Source organism: Oryctolagus cuniculus, chromosome 7 (genome assembly GCF_051225735.1).
Source record: "Oryctolagus cuniculus isolate XC-2025 breed Fujian yellow rabbit chromosome 7, ASM5122573v1, whole genome shotgun sequence".
NCBI lineage: Eukaryota > Metazoa > Chordata > Mammalia > Lagomorpha > Leporidae > Oryctolagus > Oryctolagus cuniculus.
This window is the reverse complement of record NC_142873.1, coordinates 44,507,677-44,528,910: the sequence shown is the minus strand read 5'-3', so window position 1 is coordinate 44,528,910 and position 21,234 is coordinate 44,507,677. Positions and strand designations below refer to the sequence as shown.

The 21,234-nt window shown below is 54.9% G+C and overlaps 1 protein-coding gene across 1 annotated transcript; it reads left to right on the top strand.

Moving 5' to 3' along the window:
* Positions 1-6,007: 6,007 nt before the first annotated feature.
* On the top strand, positions 6,008-19,184 carry TDRD10 (tudor domain containing 10). The gene is given in 8 exon segments (XM_089299382.1): positions 6,008-6,048; positions 9,520-9,621; positions 9,623-9,689; positions 17,528-17,607; positions 18,169-18,300; positions 18,377-18,459; positions 18,462-18,537; positions 18,783-19,184. Coding segments are annotated over 8 exon segments (843 nt in total). The 3' UTR covers positions 19,045-19,184.
* Positions 19,185-21,234: the final 2,050 nt, after the last annotated feature.

Genomic DNA, 21,234 nt, shown 5'->3' with positions numbered 1-21,234 from the left:
GGGGTTGCGAGCTTGGTGTCCAGAGCCAGGCTCTGGGGTGCCGCTGCCTGCTCCTCCCACAGGCAATGTCGTGTGTCTGAGACCCCAAAATACTCTCTCACATGGCATGTTTTCCCACACTTGGCAGCTACTCTGTCAGCAGGGTGTTTTGATGCTACCTTAGGAATATATAGAGAATCAAATCATCTTTTGCATAAGGGAGGAGGAGAGAAGACTATCTGTTTAAATTTGCAAAAATAAGCAGCAGAAGGATTAAAAGCAGTACAGGTGGTCACCTCCTGGGGGGAGGAGCCAGAGTGAAGGAAGCTGGCAGCAAGGTTCTGAATTTGCCTCCTGCCATTTTCTGGCCTTTAGAGAATGCATTTGCATTATTTATTTATTTATTTATTTATTTTTTGACAGGCAGAGTGGACAGTGAGAGAGAGAGACAGAGAGAAAGGTCTTCCTTTTGCCGTTGGATCACCCTCCAATGGCCGCCGCGGCTGGCGCGCTGTGGCCGGCGCACCGCGCTGATCCGATGGCAGGAGCCAGGTACTTATCCTGGTCTCCCATGGGGTGCAGGGCCCAAGCACCTGGGCCATCCTCCACTGCACTCCCGGGCCACAGCAGAGAGCTGGCCTGGAAGAGGGGCAACCAGGGCAGAATCCGGCGCCCCAACTGGGACTAGATCCCGGTGTACCAGCGCCGCAAGGCAGAGGATTAGCCTAGTGCACCGGCCGCATTTGCATTTTCATAGTTATAAAACAAAATGTAGGCCTTGAAGGCATTCTCCAAACATGGAACACAAACTGGTTCTGTAACCAACTTGATGTTGGAAAGAAGAATTACTGGAATTGGCCCTAAAATACAGTGGGTTTTTTTGTTTGTTTTTGTCTTTCCATTTCATTTGAAAAGCAGTGAGACAGAGATCTTCCACCCACTGGTTCATTTTCCGAATGCCTACAACAGCCAGGGCTGGGCCAGGCTGAAGCTGGGAGCCAGGGAACTTGGTCTGTAGCTCCCAAGTTGGGAGAGAGGAACCCAAATACTCGAGCTGACATCTGCCTCCCAGCGTGTGCATTAGCAGGAAGCCAGATTGGAGGCGGAGTAATCAGAACTCAAACCACACACCCCAGTTTGGAATGCAGATACCCCAAGTGGTGTCTTAACTGCTGTGCCAAATGCCTGCCCCTAGAATATAATATTTTTACTACATTCAGTAAGATATACTACACTAAAGACAAGCCAAGAAGTCTTAATAGTTTTATAGTCAATAGTAATATTGATCTTGTAATTTGAATTTGTTATATATTGAATTAGGATAAAACAAGTCATTAATGTTAGGAGTTAAGGTTTTTAGCATAAAGGAGAAAGTCAAAATTAAATAAAAACTGTAAAACTCATGTAAATTGAAATCCATAGGATAACACGATTGCCTTTCTCTGTAAAGACTCAGGTCCTGCAGTGCCAGTATCCATATGGGCGCCAGTTCTAGTCCCGGCTGCTCCTCCTCAGATCCAGCTCCCTGCTGTGGCCTGGGAAAGCAGTGGAGGATGGCCCAAATGCTTGGGCCCCTACACCCACATGGGAGACCCGAGAGGAAGCTCCTGGCTCCTGGCTTCAGATTGGCCCAGACCCGGCCATTGCAGCCATCTGGGGAGTGACCCAGCGGATGAAGGATCTTTCTCCCTCCCTCCCCATCTGCTTCCTCTTTGGAACTGCCTTTCAGATAAGTAGATAAATCTTAGCAATATGCAGTATGTTAAGGTAAACAGCCCTTTACCTGCCAAGGTAAAGTTCCAGTGAAATAACCAGAACAAAATAAAACATCTATTTTCATGCAAATATTTTTCATCAGTCAACACTCTTAAATATAAGTGAAAATAAAAATTTCTGAATGCTAAATCTTAAAAAAAAAAAAAAAAGAATGAACACACAGGGGAGTCTTGTGTGGAGGTGGGGCTGGTGTTTCCTGGAGTGTGTGCTGTGGGGTCTGTGGATGAAGCGTCATTGTGGTGTTTGAGGTTTGTTTCGCAGTAGCGTGGTGGCAAGGAGGGTGCGAAAGAACAGAACAGCTGTGAGTTCAAGTTACCGAGGCCTTGTGATGGGTGGAGGAGAGCTGTAACACTATTTATGTGAATGTTTCAAAGAAGAATACCCAAGAGTAAGCTAAGAGGAAGTCCAGTGGACCAAAGATGGGTCATTTGAGCAATAAAAATACTACACTGGGGGCAAGCATTTGGCCTGGAGGTTAAGGTGCTGCTGAAGGCCTGTGCCCTTTAGCCGAGTGCCCGGGTTCGAGTCCCAGCTCCGTTCCCGAGTCTGCCTTCCTGCTGCTGTGAGCCATGGGAGGCAGCGGTGATGGGTCAGGCCACTGGGTCCTTGCCACCCACGTGGGAGACCTGAAAAGATAAACAGAAGTAACAGTACAGTCGGAGATGGAAAGGCAGTAGTCTATCAATATAAAATTTGGTAACTAAAGGCAAAAAATAAGTATTTATCCTGCTTTGCCAACATAAATGTTATTTCAGGGCAGACAACCCTAGTGCATGTTAGAAAGTTGCTTGCAGAAGAAATCTAGCTCATAAATGTCGAGGAAATTTTAGAATTAGGAGATCAAGGTGTGTACATAGGCTGCTGGTTAAGATGCCCGTGTCCGTGTCACAGTACCTGCCCTCTGTACCTCTGGGTCTGACTACAGCTTGCAGACCCTTGGAGACAGCAGTGATGGCTCAAGTAATAGGGTCCCTTCCACCTACGTGGGGAGCCTGGGTTGCATTCCTGGCTCTTGGCTTCAGCCTGGTCTAGCCCTGGCCATTGTGGTTATTTGGGGAGTGAACCTGTAGATGGAAGTGCCCATTCTCTCTGCCTTTCAAAAGTAAAAAGAATTAGAAAGTCGCCATTTTTGCAAATCCCAGTAAAATACCTGTGTCAGACAGTGGTCATGAGAACACGCTTGCTTCATGAGGACCAACGCTGGGGGCAATTTTACAGTGAAGGGAAACTGGTGTCACCGTGCGAGCTTGCCAACTAACTATAGCGTCACTGGAGGTGAGACACCAGACACGAGCTCCCTAAAGTGATGTGGCCTGGGCTGGCGTTGTGGCTTACTAGGCTAATCCTCCGCCTGCGGCGCCGGCACCCCGGGTTCTAGTCCCGGTCGGGGCACCAGATTTTGTCCCGGTTGCCCCTCTTCCAGGCCAGCTCTCTGCTGTGGCCAGGGAAGGCAGTGGAGAATGGCCCAAGTGCTTGGGCCCTGCACCTGCGTGGGAGACCAGGAGAAGCACCTGGCTCCTGGCTTCGGATCAACGCGGTGTGCTGGCCCCGGCGGCCATTGGAGGGTGGACCAATGGCAAAGGAAGACCTTTCTCTCTGTCTCTCTCTCTCTCACTGTCCACTCTGCCTGTTAAAAAAAAAAAAGTGATGTGGCCTGAAGATGACCACCTCCTCTGTATCCTAGCTGAAAGAAAACAAAGCACGCGTGTGTTGTACCTGATCAAGCCCTGGGGCTGGTTTCCAGGCGTAGAGGGAGTGGAAGATCAGGTTGGTGCTGCCATAAAGCAACAGTGCTCTGGTCTGCAGGTAGCTGGGCCCGTGTCCACTCAGGACCCCGGAAGGAGAAAGGAGGGGTCGGAAGATATTTACAGAGATGTAGAAGAGACTTTGGACCTTGTGTTAATCCTGACGGGGATAAAATCAGATACTTTTGAGACAAGTGGTGAAAGTTCTTGCTCACTGTTCACACAGAAGTTTTGTTAGCTTTCTTACTTTGCTGATGGCACCGTGTCTGTGTAAGAAGGCACCCTGTAAAGCGGTACAGTACCTGGGGACAGAAAAATGCACCAGTTACGGCACAGCAGTAGTGGTGGTTGAGGCTCGGGATGGGTTTAGAGGGCTCATTGTACTCTACTTCTATGTATCTTTGGGTTTTTTTGGTTTGTTTTTAATGACAGAAAGGCAGCTATGTCCAAATCTGAGCACATCCTATCCCAGCCACCGTGGAGTCTCGCTGGAAGACGGCAGGGGCCTCTTAGCTTATCCCCCTCTACCTGTTCCTCTTCAGTCCCCACACAGCGGCGGGAGCGAGCCTGAGGGATGGTCAGCAGGTCTTGGTGCCCCTTCACTTGGGAGTCTCAGTGCTCAGAGCACCCCCCCATCCCCCTGCAACCCAGTAAGGCCAGATGTGAGCTGCTCCCCTCCCCCACACATCCTTACCTGCTCAGGCCCCTGCAGCCGAGCCCGTATATCCTTGCTAAGCCTCCAGCCGGCCTTAGGGCCTTTGCACCTGCTATTCCTGCGGCTGAGCCTCCTCTGCTCCCAGGGTCACCCTCGCAGGGCCCTCCCTGGCCCTTCTCCCTAGATCGCAGCGTCCCCTCGTCTTATGCTCTCTGGCTCATGTCTCTCTCCCACTTGCCACGGTCATACTCACCACTCACATCACTTACTCCTCCTCCCCACGATTTATCTACTCCAGAGAAGATGAGCACGGGACACAGGGGGGTCTGTCTGTTCTCTCTCTCCTTTTTGGCTGATAGCAGTTGGCTTTATTTTTTTTTAAGATTTATTTATTTATTTATTTGCAAGTCAGAGTTACACAGAGAGAGGAGAGGCAGAGAGAGAGAGAGAGGGAGAGAGAGAATAAGGTCTTCCATTTGATGGTTCACTCCCCAGATGGCCACAATGGCTGGAGCTGTGCTGATCCGAAGCCAGGAGCCAGGAGCGTCTTCTGGCTCTCCCATGTGGGTGCAGGGGCCCAAGGATTTGGGCCATCTTCTACTGCTTTCCCAGGCCACAGCAGAGAGCTGGATCAGAGGTGGAGCAGCCGGGTCTCAAACTGGCGCCCATATGGGATGCCGGTGCCACAGAGCCGGCCCCGGCTTTATTTGTGATTCTGGATCTTCCTCAGACCACATCACAGTCGGTTCAGAACGCTCCACCGTCTACTCTGCTGCACCGAAACCATCTCTAGCAGAGCTGGCGCTTCGTAAATCCTGCTGAGTGCAGGAATGAGAAGTGGAGCCGGTGCGCACGGGGGGGCTTCTTCAAGGGCTTTAATAATCAAGGATGGCAGCAGGAGGGGCTGTGAGGGCCAGGGCGCGGCGTGCACATGAGTGTTGAGACGGAGGAATTAGAGCTGGTGTGTGTGCAGGGCCCAGAGGCTTGAGAAGGCGGGCAGCAGGCATCGGTGCGAGGCACAGCGGTCCAGACGCGGGGAGGGCTGGGGGTTCCCCTTTGGTTGCTTCTCATCGCTGTGAGTAGAGCCACGGCTATCCTATCTGCAGAGTAGGAAGAGGGCGTGGCAGGCCTGTGCAGTGCTTCTGGGGGGTGGGGGTGCTGCTGACGAGGAATAGGGAGTAGGAATGCCACAGGCGCTTGGCGCAGTGCAGTGGGGGACCCTGGTGTCTCAGCAAGGACACTGCAGGTGGGAGTGGGACAGGATGCATGGGAGGGGCTGAGTTGCAGGAGAGGGAGGGGGGCAGGGTCTGAGGACCCCAGCCCTGGAGAGGATGAGCAGGGAGATGGGACTGGGTCGGCGTGCGGGGCGAGTGGTCCTTGGCAATGACAGGTGTGGGGGTGAATGGCAGGGAGCGCTCGGTCCCTTCCTGTTCTCCGTGTGTTTTTCTCTGACTTTTGTCATTCCACGTATTTTAGAGATGTGCCCACGTCGGCACTGGCAGCTGTCGTCAGTAGCAGCACTTCTCTGTAGGAGTCTACCACAGCCTGTTTACCGGCCGGTAGTCACCCCGAAGCTTAAATCGCACTATCTGGAATGGTCTGTATTGGACCATCGTGAACCTGCTAACACCCCCATTTCCCACGTCATGGTTCACACTAATATTTTCTCAGCGTTCACTGCCCCTAGCAGGGCTTTGGTGAAGCGGCTGGCACGTGTGTGTGTGCGCACGCGTGTGGAGCATCTCTGGGTGTGGGACGCCAGGGCCCCACAGTTCACACAGCTTGACTTGCACTTCCTCTGTGCGCTGCCTGGTGTCCGGTGCCACGTCGCTGCCCTCCTGGTTCTTAGCGCATGGGGGACCGCAGTGAGCGCCTGTCTGTGCTGGGGCCGTGGTTAGTACCGCTGTGGAGCCCTTCGGCGAAGTGGCTGCAGACGGTGGCCTGTGAGGGACGTGCCGGGGAGTGAAACCGTCAGGAAGCAGAGAGCACCACCGACCCGTGACCTCCACAGGGGCCAGCAGTGTGTGTGTGTGTGTGGGGGGTCACTGCTGATATTTCTGTTTTGCTTATCTGTGGTTTTTAAATATTTCTCCAACAAACACTTAATGTTTTTATAATTAAAAAATCCTAATAAGTTATTTTCATTATTTAAAATAGCTATCTATAAAGGAGTCCCAAAGGGACGGGAGGCAATTTTAGCTTACTATACCAGGGCTTCTTCAAATCTGTGATCCATCAACACATTTTAAAATAAGCAGATGCAGCCATGGAGAGGAAGAAGAAAAAAGCCCCAGTGAGGGCATGCCTTCGGATTCTAGGAATTCCCGATCATCGGTGTCGGTGTCGTGGCAGCAGCAGCCTGTGCCGGTGCAGTGGCCTCAGGACACACGGATTGAAGTTCCATGGGGGTGGGGGAGGGGTCCTCTCCTCCCGCCCGCAAGCAGTTTCTGAAAAGCAGAGCTTCCTGAATCACCTGATGGTTCAGAACGGTTTTTGACCTTGGTTGCAGATTAAAATCGTCTGGGGTGCTTTTAAGAAATATGCACGCTCCAGTCAGAAACCCAGCAATTTTGTTTATCTGGGGTGGGCTAGGCATTGCACTGGTAGTAAAATAAAGGAAGGGAGGGAGGGAGGGAGGAAAGGATAACTCCAAGTGGAATCTCATCTGCAGTCAGCTCTCAGAACCATTGCTGTAGAGAAAACGTTGACAAACGTTTTCTGTAAAGGATCAGCAAGTTCATGGCTTCTGCGTTTGAAGGCCCATCTGTGTCCATGGCAAACACTCGGCCCTCTGAGGCAGCATGGAGGCAGCTGTGCACAGTAAGTCAGTGAGTGTACATGGCTGTGTTTCAATAAAACTTTATTGACAAAAAGTGGCGGGCTGGGTTTGGCCTAGAGCTTCAGTTTCCTGATGCCAGCTACAAAAGATACAAAATAGCAGTTTCCTCTTCTAGTAATGGTGACACCGGAAAGGAAAGCTGCAGTTTGGCACGATAAATGGAAAGAAGGTAGGATTTGAAGTTAGAAGCCTTGCTTTCAACTCCTAACTTTTTTTTTTAAGATTTCTTTATTGATCTGAAAGCAGAGTTACAGAGAGAGAGGGGAGAGAGAGAGAGAGAGAGAGAGAGAGAGAGAGATCTTCCATTCACTGGTTCACCTTCCTAAATGGCCACAATGACCTGGACTGAACCAGGCCAAAGCCAGGAGCCAGGAGCTTCTTCCGGGTCTCCCACGTGAGTGCAGGGGCCCAAGCACTTAGGCCATCTTCTGCTGCTTTCCCAGGAGCAGAGAGCTGGACTGGAAGTGGAGCAGCCAGGACTAGAACTGGCACCCACATGGGATGCCAACCCTGCAGGCAGAGGATTAACCTACTACGCCACAGCGCTGGCCCCAGCTCCTGATTCTTAACTGGCTGTGCAGTCTTGGGGGAGTTGGTTTACCTCTGTGGTCTTTCCCTTGCGCCACTGTGAGGTGAGGGTGGTGGTAACAGCGCCCCCCAGGGTGGGCAGAGAGACTGGGTGGGACGAGGCTTGTGGAAGAGCTTCGTAACTGAAATGCTAAGCACGCACTGCTTGTGCTCGCAAACGGCTGGGAGCTCAGCATCTTGGAGAGCCATGTGTAAAAACATTAAATGTGGAAGAGCGAAGCAAGCTGGGAAACTCGCATTTAAATGTAGTATAAACACGGGAGACGGAGAAGAGCGAGTTCTACGGAATGCATTTCTCTTTTCTTCAGCCAGCAAAGTGACTCGAGATTCGTAAGAGTTGCTGTTAAGGCCGGCGCCGCGGCTCACTAGGCTAATCCTCCACCTGCGGCGCCGGCACCCCGGGTTCTAGTCCCGGTTGGGCTGCCGGTTCTGTCCTGGTTGCTCCTCTTCCAGTCCAGCTCTCTGCTGTGGCCCAGGAAGGCAGTGGAGGATGGCCCAAGTGCTTGGGTCCTGCACCCCATGGGAGACCAGAAGAAGCACCTGGTTCCTGCCTTCTGACCAGTGTGGTGCGCCGGCCGTAGCAGCCATTTGGGCAGTGAACCAACAGAAAAAGGAAGACCTTTCTCTCTGTCTCTCTCTCACTGTCTAACTCTGCCTGTCCAAAAAAAAAAAAAAAAAAAGTTGCTGTTAAAAGATTGTGTAAATACACGTTTTGTTTGTTTGTTTTCCAAAATAGTTTTTTTGGGGAAGATTCAATTTTCTTTTGTTTTAGGAAATCTGGGTATGGCACAGCCCTGGTGGAGCGGCGGGGCTCAGGGGGAGCTGAGAGCCGAGGCTGAAGCCCCTGGTGGGCGCTGGGCGCTATCTGGCCCTCGGGAAAGCAGAATCCGTAGGGCACGACCGAGTCAGGAGGGAGAGGGCTGGAGGACATGGAGGCATCAGGCAGCTCTTTCTACAAGTTCGGCAGAAAAGAGAAAACTAGGGTGTAGTTCAGGAGTGTGTGAGGGCAGTGTAGACTTTATCTCAGAGTAGGGGAGGGGCAGGCTGGGAGGGAATGGGGCCAGGGTTCACTGGAGAGGGAAGCAGCCTGGGGCTATGGGGGACTGTGGCCCTATCCCAACAGTTGAGAAGCAGTAGAAGTCACCTCCTCCTGGGAGCCGGCCCTGACCACCTCTGAATCTGGGTTAAATACCCACGGCATGTGCCCCTGTAGCCACCCATGCTTCCTTTTTGGGGAATTATCACCCTGTGATGAAATGTTCAGTACTCTGACGACTTCTCTGTACCTCTCTCTCGACCGTGGAGCGTCATGGAAGTCTGTCTTGTGTGTCTGCATTTGCAGCGCTTAGCACAAAACCTGGCACCCACAGCACATCATGGATTTTCGTTAAGTAGGTGTTGAATGGGTGCAGGTGGCCTGGCTGGGGATCTGAAACCTGGAGAACGGGCTGTACGTGGTGCCTCAGGGTGTCCTTGTCTTTCACTCGCTTTCTGTCTCCCGCGGGACTACAGCCCTGTGCGTGTGCACAGACACGGAACGGCTGCAGGCGGCAGCGGCCCGTGTGCCTGGTTTGCTTTGGGAAGCGCTTCCTCTCCTCGCTCTCCGCTTTGCCCCATGCCCTGATGTTGCAGCCCGGCCTGCGGTGCCCCAGGCTGCGCCCAGGGTGCTGTGCAGAGTGACACCCTGGCCACCACTGCCCATGTTCACAGCCCCCGGCTCAGCACTGCTGCTGGCTCGTCAGTACAGCCCTGGCTCACTGGCCCCAGGACCTTGCTGTTTTTCTGGTCACGTCCTCTCTCTGCTTCACGTGGTCCCTCACGTTGCCCGAGCCGGGGCCCAAGTCTGCCACCCTCTTGGCCAGCTTGTGCGGCCAGCGTGGCAGCTCCTGCATGGAAGAAGCCCGGGGCCCGGGCACCCTCTCTGCCTTGCTTCACAGCTTTGCGTTTGTCAGCCTGGGCTCGGTGCAGGCGGTGGCCCTCGGGATCCAGGAGCTGAACAGCAAGCTCTTCCACAAGCAGAGACTGAATTCCAGCAGGAGACCCCAGGAGGAGCCCTGACTGGGTGGAGCAGCCCCCCCCCCCCGCCCCCAGCGGCCAGCTGGCCCGTGTCCTGGCTGCTTCCTGGGTCTCCCCTCCTTCGTCCAGTCTCACAGTGGAGGCGGCAGGAGCCGGGGCTGGATAAGACAGCCTTTAAGATCTTTACCAGGGGCTGCTGCTGTGGCGTAGCAGGTAAAGCTGCCACCACCTGCAGTGCCGGCATCCCGTGTGGGCACTGGTTTGAGTCCCGGCTGCTTCACTTCCAGTTCAGCTCCCTGCTATGGCCTGGGAAAACAGTGGAAGATGGGCCGGGGTGGGGGGTGGGGAGGCTTCTGGGCCTCCCTTTTCTCTGGCCTTGTCCTCTGTCATCCGCCACTGCGGTGCTGGAAACGGTTAGTGCATTCCTCTGTCCCGCAGTTGTTGAGGGTGAGTTTCGTCCTGTGCTCCCAGGACGGGGAACTGAGAGGGACCTGTGGGTCTCACTTGCTGTCTCTTATAGGGGGCGGGCAGAGGGGAGGGGGGAGCAGTAACAGTGCTATTAACACTGGCTTGAGTAACCAGGACACACAATTCCCATACACTGGGAAGTTTTTTTTTTTTTTTTAATTATTTTATTTATTTGAAAGGCAGAGTGACAGAGACAGAGTGAGAGAGAGCTTCCGTTCACTGGTTCATTGCCCAAACACCCACAACAGTCAGGGCTGAGCCAGGCTGTTGCCAGGAGCCAGGAATTCCATCCAGGGCTCCCACATGGGTGCAGGGGCCCATGCATTTGGGCCATCTTATGCTGTTTTCCCAGGAGCATTAGCAGGGAGCTGTATTGGAAACCGAGCAGCCAGGACTTGAACTGGCACTCTGGTATGCGAGTATGGCATTGCTGGCAGCAGTTTAACTCACTGTGCCACAACACCAGCCCCACATTTGGAAACCTAAAAACACATTCCTAGGTAAACAACACGTGGGTCAAAGAAGAAATCCTAACAGATATTTAAAAATACTTAGAACTGAGCAAAAAAAGAAAATATTACCAATGAGAAGTTTGGGATACAGTGAAAGTAATACTTAGTTCAATCTTAAACGAGCGAAGAAGGAAAATTGAAAAGGAATGAATTATGAGTTGATTAAAGAAGTCGATTGAGGGGCAGGTGCAGTGGCACAGTGGGTTAATCATCCGCCTGCGGTGCTGGCATCCCATATGGGCACCGGTTCTGGTCCTGGCTACTCCACTTCCGATCCAGCTCTCTGCTGTGGCCTGGGAAAGCAGTAGAGATGGCCCAAATGCTTGGGCCCCTGCACCCGCGTGGGAGACCTGGGAGGAAGCACCTGGTTCCTGGCTTCGGATCAGCGTAGCTCCAGCTGTTGCGGCCAATTGGGGAGTGAACCAGCAGATGGAAGACCTTTCTCTGTTTCTCCCTCTCGCTGTCTGTAACTCTACCTTTCAGATAAATTAAAAAAAAAAAAAAAAGTCGATTGAAAAAAGAAGTATGAGGCTACTTTAGAAGTGTAAGGAAAATGGAATTAAGATATAAGTTTATTTTTTAAAGAATTTGTTTATTTGAAAGGCAGAATTAGAGACAGACAGAAATACAAAGAGCCCTTCTGTCTGCTGCTTCATCCTCAGATGGCTACAACAGGAGCCCCGAGCTCCGTCAGCTCTGCCACCTGGGTGCAGGGGCCCAAGTACCTGGAGCATCCTCCACTGCTTTCCCAGGAGCCTTAGCAGGGAGCTGGATGGGAAGTAGAGCAGGCGGGACTTGTCAGCGCTCACTTTGGATGCTGGTATTGCAGGCAGCAGCTTAATCTGTGTTGCAGTGTTGGCTCTGCAAAAAATAAATAAATAAATAAATAAATAAATAAATAAATAAAAATTGAATCCATGGGTACAAGGAGTCTTCAAAAAGTTCGTGGAAAATATGTGTTAAGAAAAAATATGCATAGGAGCCGGCGCTGTGGCGCAGCGGGTTAAAGCCCGGCCTGAAGCACCGGCATCCCATATGGGCTATATGGGCTCCGGTTCGAGACCCGGCTGCTCGTCTTCCAATCCAGCTCTCTGCTGTGGCCTGGGAAAGTAGTAGAAGATGGCCCAAGTCCTTGGGCCCCTGCACCCACGTGGGAGACCCGGAGGAAGTTCCTGGCTCCTGGCATCGGATCGGTGCAGCTCGGCTGTTGCTGCCATCTGGGGAGTGAACCAGCAGATGGAAGACCCCTCTCTCTCCGTCTCTACTTCTTTCTGTAACTCTGTCTTTCAAATAAATAAAAATAAACCTTTTAAAAAATGCATGTATTTCCAAATTTTTGCAACAAAATAAATTTCTTTTAATTCCATTTTCATGAACTTGTTAAAATAGTCTCATGAATCTATATAGTATATATTGAAATGTTGAAAAATAAGACTATAATAGAAGGAATCAGTAAAGTCAAAAGTTTATTCTTTAAAAAAAAATTAATAGGGGCCAGCACTGTGGTGCAGTGGGTTAGAGTTCCAGCCTGCAGCGCTAGCATCCCATATGGGTGCCGGTTCGAGTCCCGGCTGCTCCTCTTTTGATCCAGCTCTCTGCTATGGCCTGGAAAAGCAGCAGAAGATGGCCCAAGTCTTTGGGCCCCTGCACCCATATGGGAAACCTGGAGAAGGCTCCTGGCACCTGGCTCCTGGCTTTGGATCAACGCAGCTTCAGCCATTGCGGCCATCTGGGCAGTGAACCAGCGGATGGAAGACGTCTGTCTCTCTGCCTCTGCCTCTCTGTATCTCTGTCTTTCAAATAAATAAATATATCTTTATTTTTTAAAATCATGTACTTCTTCCTTTTCCACTTATTTTATTTTACTTTTTTTAAAGATTTATTTATTTTATTTGAAAGGCAGAGTTACAGAGAGGCAGAGGCAGAGAGAAAAAGAGAGAGGTCTTCCATCCGCTGGTTCACTCCCCAGATGGCCGCAACAGGCAGAGCTGTGATGATCTGAATCCAGGAGTCAGGAGCATCTTCTGGGTCTCCCGTGTGGGTGCAGGAGCCCAAAGACTTGGGCCATCTTCTACTGCTTTCCCAGGCTATAGTGGAGAGTTGGATCGGAAGTGGAGCAGCCAGGACTCAAATCAGCGCCCATATGGGATGCTGGCACTGCAGGTGGAGGCTTAACCCACTATGCCACAGTGCTGGCCCCTAAATATACCTTTTAAAAACAATGCACTTCTTAGGTACCCCAGGTGTATGCACCCCTTAGGGACCCCAAGTGTAGTTCCCCAGGCAGAGATGGGGACCATGAGGAGACACGGCCCAGGGGGCCAGCAGCCATCTGGAGGGCGGCAGTGAGCAGACGCAAGGCTGCGGGCTGGGCAGCGGCTCCCGCCCTGGGGGTGCTGTGAGTAGGGTCAGGGCCTGGTGTGCGTGTGGGGGCACCTCCCTCCCCCACCCCCACCCCAGCCCTTGCTGTCTATGCTCTCCCTGCTCAGACCCACCAGCTAATTCTGGAGCAGCTGGAGCTCTTGGCACAGCGGGCCAGCTGGTAGGAATGTCCCAGAGCTCAGGGAAGGGAGAATCCCAGCTGTTGACAGGTCTGGGCTGGTTCCTGCACGGTCACGGCCGTGGGACTGCATTGGAATCAGCTGGGTGGCAGCTGCGGCGAGGCTGCCTTGCTCTCTGTGGCTCCCACGTGGCCACAGTGCGTTCCCAGCATCCTGTTTCTGGGGGTGTGCCTGCTGTGCTGACTGGATGATAATTATGTCGCTTGTCCTCTGAAACTTAATTTCACACACTGTCAAAATTGGGCTTGTCATGTGTATCTCTTAAATCATGAGAATAACAATTAAGCCCAAAATGATTTAAAATGTTTCTGAGCTAATAACCATCTTTTATCTGTGAATTGGTTCTTGGGGTTGGGATTCAGAATGAAATTCTAAATTAAAGGCCCCTTCCACGCTCAGCTGGAGGAGGGTGCGTTAGTGCAGGGAAGTGGGCGCCGTGACCCTCCTGTTCTGCCAGTGCAGACACCAAGGGGCTCACCCCGAGTTAAGCAGACAGTCGGTCCTAGAACCAGGCCTGGCGCCCAGGCAGGCCCTAGAACCCCCACTCTTGGCCGCTCTGCTATCCTGCTGCAGGGCTCAAGTGCCTGCTGCCAGCCCAACCAGAGCGTCACATCCAGGCAGGTGCAGTAGAGAACAGAAGAGGAAGGCACGGCCGAGAGAGCCGAGAACCCGCCCCAGCACCTTTTGTGTTGACTTTCTTCATCCCCCGCCCGCATGAGGGTACTTCAGAAAGTTCCTGGAGAACGGAGATGAAACGTAAGTTTGCTTTCTTGCAAAAAGTTATACAATCCCCCATGTAGGTTTTTTTTTTAGTCATCTGTGTCTTCCTTGTCTTCACTGAGCGCGTCCTGTGCCAGGCTTTCTCCAGGCCTGGTGCTGTCAGCATTCAAGGTCATTGCTGGCAGGGGAGTGTGATTGTGATTCTGTTCTTGAGAAGCTTCTGTTCCGGTGGGAAGGCAGGAAAAGCTGGTGTCAGAGGGGCCGGCGCTGTGGCACAGCGGGTAAAGCCGCCACCTGCAGTGCCAGCATCCCATATGGGCGCCGGTTCAGATCCCGGCTGCTCCACTTCTGATCCAGCTCTCTGCTATGGCCTGGGAAAGCAGTAGAAGGTGGCTCAAAGCCTTGGACCCCTGCACCTGCGTGGGAGACTTGGAAGAAGCTCCTGGCTCCTGGCTTCGGATTGGCACAGCTCCGGCTGTTGTGGCCATCTGGAAGGTGAACCAGCGGATGGAAGACCTCTCTCTCTCTCTCCCTCTCTCTCTCTCTGCCTCTCCTTCTCTTTGTGTGTAACTGTGACTTTCAAGTAAAGTAAATAAATCTTAAAAAAAAAAAAAAAAAGCTAGTAACAGGTATGAGCTAAAATAAGATAGGTGGAACCGGCATGCTGCGGGTACTTCTGAGGGTGGCCCCTGGGTGGGCAGTTGGGTCCGCACCAGCTAGGAAGGCCAGAGCAATCTAGACAGAGGGAGGAGGCCTGTCAGTGGCAGGAGGTGAGCCTGGGGGAGGGAGCGCGGGAAGGAGGGGCAGGGCAGTGGCCCTGGCAGGCCCAGTGCAGACTGGGAGATCTGATGTGAGCACAGTGGGAAGACACAGGCGATTCTGGTACTGGTGTAATGGGATCTGATTTCCATTTGTAAAACATGGGGTAGTGAGGTCAGTGCTGTGGTGTAGCAGGTTAAAGCCCTGGTCTGCAGTGCCAGCAACCCATATGGGCACCAGTTCGAGTCCCAGCTGTTCCATTTCTGATCCAACTCTCTGCTATGACCTGGGAAAGCTGCAGAAGATGCCCCAGTACTTGGGACCCTGCATTCATGTGGGAGACTCAGAGGAAGCTTCAGGCTTCTGGCTTGGGATTGGCCCAGCTCTGGCTGTTGTGGTCATTTGGGGAATGAATCAGTGGATGGAAGATCTCTCTCTCTCTCTCTCTCTCTCTCTCTCTCTCTGCCTCTGCCTCTGCCTCTGCCTCTCTGTAACTCTACCTTTCAAATAAATAAATAAATAAAACAAATAAGTCTTTAGGAAAAAAATCCACACAACAACTTTTAAAAAACGGCGTTGCAGGGCTGGCCTTGTGGCTCAGCAGGTTAAGCTGCTGTGTGCGATGCCAGTGTCCTATATGAGCGCTGGTTTGAGTCCCGGCTGCTCCACTGCCGATCCAGCTCCCTGCTGCGGTGCCAGGGAGGGCAGGGAACATGGCCAAGTGCTAGGGTCCCTGTACCCACGTGGGACACCAGATGGAGCTCCTGGCTCCTGGCTTTGACCTGGTTCAGCCCCTGCTTTCGTGGCCATTTGAGGGAGTTAACCAGCAGATAGAAGATGTCTCTCTCTCTCTACCTTTCCCTCAGTCTCTGTAATTCTCCCTTTCAAGTAAATAAATCTTAAAACAGAAAACAAAAAGTGGCATTGCCTGCAGGCCGTTGGGTTGTGGGGCGAGCGTGGCAGCCGGGAGCATCCTGGAGGCCATTGCTGACGGCTGGTAGGAGGTGGCAGTGTCTGGCAGGAGTGGCAAGAGGGGAACACAGGGCTTCGGTGTGTTTGGAGGAACTGGGTGCTGATCTGTGTGCTGTGGGGAGTGGGGACAAATGAGTTTGGCCAGAACCACCTTGTCCATTGTGATGCCATTGAGAAAGCCAGGCTGACGGAGCCTGGGGAGGGTCTGTGCTGGGCACACTGTGTGTGGGCCTCCCAGCTGTCTGTCAGGTGGCAGCTCCACATCTGGGCAGGATCCCAGAGAGGGGCGGGGCTGGAGAGCCGCCTTGGAGCGTCGTGGTGTGCCCCTGCACAGGAAACTCTGGAACAGGAGGCAGCCTTGGACATGGCTGTGGGGACGCGCCCAGGCCTGGGATGTGCCAGCCTCCAGTGGCCGAGCTGGGAGAGGAGGGAAAACCAGCCGGGGCCACCGGGAGGCAGGGAAGAGGGAGTGGGTAGAACATTACCAGCAGCCAGGGGCCCGAGAGGAGCCACCAGCCCTGGCAGCTCACAGGACGCCTGAGCGGAGGGGACGGTGTGGAAGCAGCCAGCGCTCCTGACTGTGCCTGTGTGAAGTGAGCAGAGCAGATGTGGGGTCAAGTCAGGGTCTTCGTTCGTCCATAGGGGAAAGGTCCCCACGGGAGGGGGACGGTGGGGGAGGAGGCGGGGCCTGCAGGGAGGTGGGGAGGGCGAGCTATGACATGGGGATTGCCTGTCTGACCACCCCTGTGTCCGGTGATGAAGAGGCAGCCGCACTGAGTGGGCACGGGCGAGCAGTGGGCTTCCCAGGGCCTGCGGGGGATTGTGGTGCCGAGTGCTCCTGCGCAGTGGCTATACACACGGCAGAGAGTGGGGGGCAGGTCCTTGCGTATTTCTAGGGTTGGGAGATTTGCAGGTGAGGATGATGGGGGCAGGGGGTGGGGAGCCAGCATGGGTTGGTGCTGCGTGGTTGTACCAGTGGCAAGACACCTTTAGCCCTCCTCCCGCCTCCTCCCAGCACCGCCATCCTCCCCCGTCTCTTCTCTTTCCCCCAAGAGCTGTCCACAGGGTCCTGCCCAAGGGAGGCAGTGCTGGCCGTGCCTCGCTCCACCTCCAGCTCATCTGGGAACGTAGGCCCCACCCCATGGAGCATGGCCTGGCAGCAGCCTCCCTACCTACCCTTCCTTTCTTCTTTTTTTTTTTTTAAGATTTATTTATTTGAAAGAGCAACAGAGAGGGAGACAGAGAGGGATCTTCCATCTGCTGGTTCACTCCCCAAATGGCAGCAACAGCCAGGGCTGGGCCAGGCTGAAGCCAGGAGCCAAGAATTCCACCCGGGTCCCCCACGTGGGTGGTAAAGACCCAAGCAGTTGGGCCATCATCGTCTGTTCTCCCAGGCACATTAGCAGGCAGCTGGATCAGAGGCAGAGCAGCTGGCACTCGAACCAGCACTCTGGTGTGGGAGGCCAGTGTCCCGAGCAGCGGCTTCCCCCCCGGCCCCGCCGCCGGCCCCGTCCCACTTTCTGAGAGCCTTGTCTTTGGGTTGACGCCTGTGTTGGCACAGGGGCCAGTGCTGCTGTCTCCGGTCTCAGAGCTATTAAGACACTGAGGGCTGTCTTTTCTTTTTCTCTGGGGAGGAGCTTGCAAAGCCGCTGCTGGTGAGGTCCTGAGCTGCCATCCGCTCCGAGACCCCCCCTTCACAGCCCCCAGCCCGCGCGGGGCCCCAGCTCCCCACAGCCGCATGCCCTCCCCACCCCCCATGTGTAGGAAGCACTCCTTCCCCTTCTTGCCCCAAGATGCTTTCTCAGAGGATGTCCTCCGGCCCGCCTTCCCCACGTGGTGGGCCGGGCCAAGGCCGGGGCAGGGCGGGTGGGGGGGAGGGGACAAGAGCCGTGCGCTCCCTCCAGGACTTCACCTTCTGCCTTCCGGTGTGTGCACAGCTCGCTCCTGTGGCTTGCGTCGAGCCCTGTGAGACAGAGAGGCTGAGGGCAGCCTTCTTGGCAGTTCCCATGGAAATGAGGTGAGCACGGTACAGAAAGGCCACCAGGCCAAAGGCCCCTAGCAGCTGCTGTACCTGGCCCCGGACCCCAGTCCTCATGCCAGGGAGAGGCCGGGTCGCCTGCTGGGCTGGACATGCTGCGGCCCCTGCGGGTCTTGTGTGGCCTCTCATGGCTGTGGCCTTCATGGCCGCAGGTGACTGGGGCAGGAGTAGGGGCAGTGCTGGCAGGGCGTGGACGCAGGGAGGGGCTCTGGGCTCATTGCATGTCCTGCCTGGTGGACAGCAGAGGTCCGTGAGTCCCTGTGGCAGGCTGCACGCCCACCCAGCCAGGGCATCTGCCTGTCTGTGCAGAGCTGCCAGCTGCTCCCCCTCCCCAGCCCACCAGCCCCTGTGCCCACTGCACCGCCACTCCTCCCCTCTGTATCATGGTGCCTTGGGTGCTTGTCTGCCCCTGCCTCCTGCAGAGGGTGACCCATCCCCGCCCGCCCAGCATCCACAGGGCAGGTGTTAGTCCCCTTCCCTCCTCATGCACCTGCTTCCCTGTTCCCCTCCTTGCCCTTGGCCCCCTCACCCCCCACCCAGGAGCTCCTTCCCCGTGCTGCTGAGGGGATGCTTCCAGGACCTGCACTGGCTGGCCCTCATCTGCCATGTTCACGGGCCCGTCGGGCTGCTGCCGACTGGTGGTGTCCTGCCACGCACGTCACTGAGGTACGGGCTGGCCGGTGGCCCTCTTGGGCTTCTGTGGGAACCTTCCTGCAGCAAGTGTGGTAACGAGGGCCAGTGAGCCCAGGGTGGCCGCCAGGGTGAGCCTGCACCAGAACATGCAGATGCTGTGCAGCACCCTGGCCAGGGCCGAGGAGCAGCAGCCCTACCTGGTGCATCCACCCTGCCGCGGGGGACCTGCTGTCTCACTGAGAACCGCCTAGGCGACCGCAGCTATGCCTGGGACAGGTTGGAGGGCATGGGAGAGCCTGCCGGAAGAGCCACTCCGCACCCCTCACTTCTCCTCCTCTGGCTCTAGGTTCTTCCCTCCGGCTCATCTCTGCCTAGGATCACCTCCCTGCCCAAGGAGGGCAGAGGTGGAGCAAACTAGCTGCCCGCCTCCCAGCCTCCCCTCCACACCGCTTTGCTGAAGGCTGTGTGCGTGGCATGGGGCAGGACAGCCCTCACCTCTTGCCCTCCTTGCCTCCGGCCAGGTGCTGGATACTGGACAGGGTGGACACCTGGGCTGCGGTCATGTCCGTCGATTTTGGCCAGCTGCCCACCATCCCTGTGCATTCACTGCGCAGCCTGGACAGCGACACCTTCTGGGCCATCCCCCCTCCGGCTCAGCCGTTCAAGCTGGAGAAAAGTGAGGCGTCTCGCACCCCGCTCCCTCCTCTGGGACCACGGCCGGGTTGGGGCCGTGGGCGGCTGAGGCCCTGGGGATTCTCTTCCTGTTCCGTTGGGTGGCTCTAACCTCAGTCTGCAGCATCTGCCTCTAGCAAAGCTGCTGCATGTTTTGGCTTTCACACCTGGGCTGTGGAGCTCCAAGACTCGGAGAGGGACCTCAGGTGCTCTGCAAAAGATGGAGTCCTCTGGGTGGGGGCCGGGCAGGCTTCCCAGCTTTTAGCTGATCACTTTGAGTTTTGCTTGAGATTTCACTGGATCGGGGCTGGTGCTGTGGCGTAGCAGATTAAGCTGCTGTCTGCAGTGCCGGCATGCTGTACTGGCGTTGGTTTATGTCTTAGCTGCTCCACTTCCAATCCAGCTCCCTGCTGATGGTCTGGGGAAAGCTGCAGAAGATGGCCAAGTGTTTGGGCCCCTGTCACCCATGTGGGAGACCCAGATGAAGCTCCTGGCTTCAGCCTGGCCCAGTCCTGGCTGGTATGGCCAACCAGGGAGTAAGTAAGCAGATGGAAGATGTCTGCCCCTCTCTATAATTCTAACTTTCAAATAAATAAATAAATAAATATTTATATTTATTTTTTTAAAAAATTGACTTCACAGGAAAATGGTCCTGCTCTAGGAGGTTTGAACACTGGACGCAGGGTCTGCTCCCAATGTGTTCTTCCTGTGTAGATCCAGACACCTGTTGGGGCCTCAGTCTCCACGTCCTGGAAATGGGGAGGCCCCCTCCCTGCCCTGTTCCTTCTTGGTCAGGGTTAGGTGACATGTAGGAGTGAAAAATGCTGTGGGGGATCAAGAGAAGAGGTGAACCCCCCCCCCCATACACACACGAAGTAAGATGGAAAGGTGTCTCCTTGAGGTGCAGGGCCAAGCTCCCTGGGAGGCCGGCAGGGCTTGTGCCCAGTGGTCAGGGAGCGCCACCCAGAGGTCGTGTCAGGTCATTGCACGAAGAGAGGCTGCAGGCTGCCCACTGCTCTGGGTATGGGAAGGCAGCCCAGAGAGGAGGAGCCTCCTGTGCTCGCCAGCGCCCTGCCTGCCACAAGGGCCATGGTGCCCGGTCCCGAGGTGCCAGGGGCGTGCTGAGCCCTCCTGGCCCTGAGCCGCCGGAGGGCGTCCGACAGGTGTGCGGTTTTCCTTTACAGATGGGAAACTAAGTTTAGAGGGTGAAGACAGTCTCACAGCAGTAAGTGGCCTTGCTGGGGACGGCGCCCAGGCCCGATGCTGAACCGGGCCAGTCCTGCGTGTGTGAGCAGCCCCAGGGCCTGGTGCGGCAAGATGAGTTGAGTAAGGGAAGACCTCCTGGAGAAATGCGGATTTTATTATTATTATTATTATTTTTTTTTTTTTGAGTGATAGCTCTCCCACCTACCAACTTAATTCCCAGACACCCTCAACTTCCAGGGCAGGTCTGAAGCTGGAAGCCAGAAACTCAATCCAGGTCTCCCACATGCGTGGCAGGAACCCAGTTCCTGCCTCCCAGGGTTTGCATCAGCAGGAAGCCAGAGTCGGGTACCGAACCCCTGTACTCCGCTGTGGGACGTGGGTGTCTCAGCTGGCATCTTAACCCTCGCTCGGCCAATGCCTGCCCCGCCTTGTTCCAGCATGAGAATGCTCGCTCAGCTGGTGAACACCTGTTTCGTAACCGCGTTTCCCCCACAGCAGCTCTGGGTGAGCAGTTTTCTGTCCCCAGGAGATCGGGCCAGTGGAGAACACTAGCTCCCAGACCCTGTAACTGCTATACACGGTAGTGACGCTCGCGCCGTGCCCTCCTCTCCTGCTGCCCCAGCTCTCGCTGGCGTGCGTGCTTCTCCAGGTGGCTGGAGTTGGCTGGGCGGGGCTGGAGTGCAGCCAGTGCACTTGACCTGGGGCCCCGCCCTGCTTCCCCTCCCTCGCTCCTGCTGCCCCACCAGGTGCCACTGAGGCTGTGCTGGGCTTGTGCTGTGCAGACCTGTGTTCCTGTCGGGGTTGTCCATCAGATTCTCAGAGGGAGAGTCCCTGGGGCTGTGAACTGGGAGATAAGCACCCCTGCCATGCATACCCTGGCTGCCCTCCCCAGGCCATGCTCAGGGCCTGCTGCGTGCCCTGCCCAGGCCGGAAACCCTGTGTACAGCCGGCATTGGGAGGAACAAGCTGAAGTTCCCCAAGGGGTCAGGTGGACCCGCTGGGGGCGGTCCTTCCTTCACTGTGTTTCTTTGCCTTCCAATCCTGTCCTCAAGTTTGAAGAGTTTGAGTGACGGGCTCCAGGTGGCATTCGGCCTC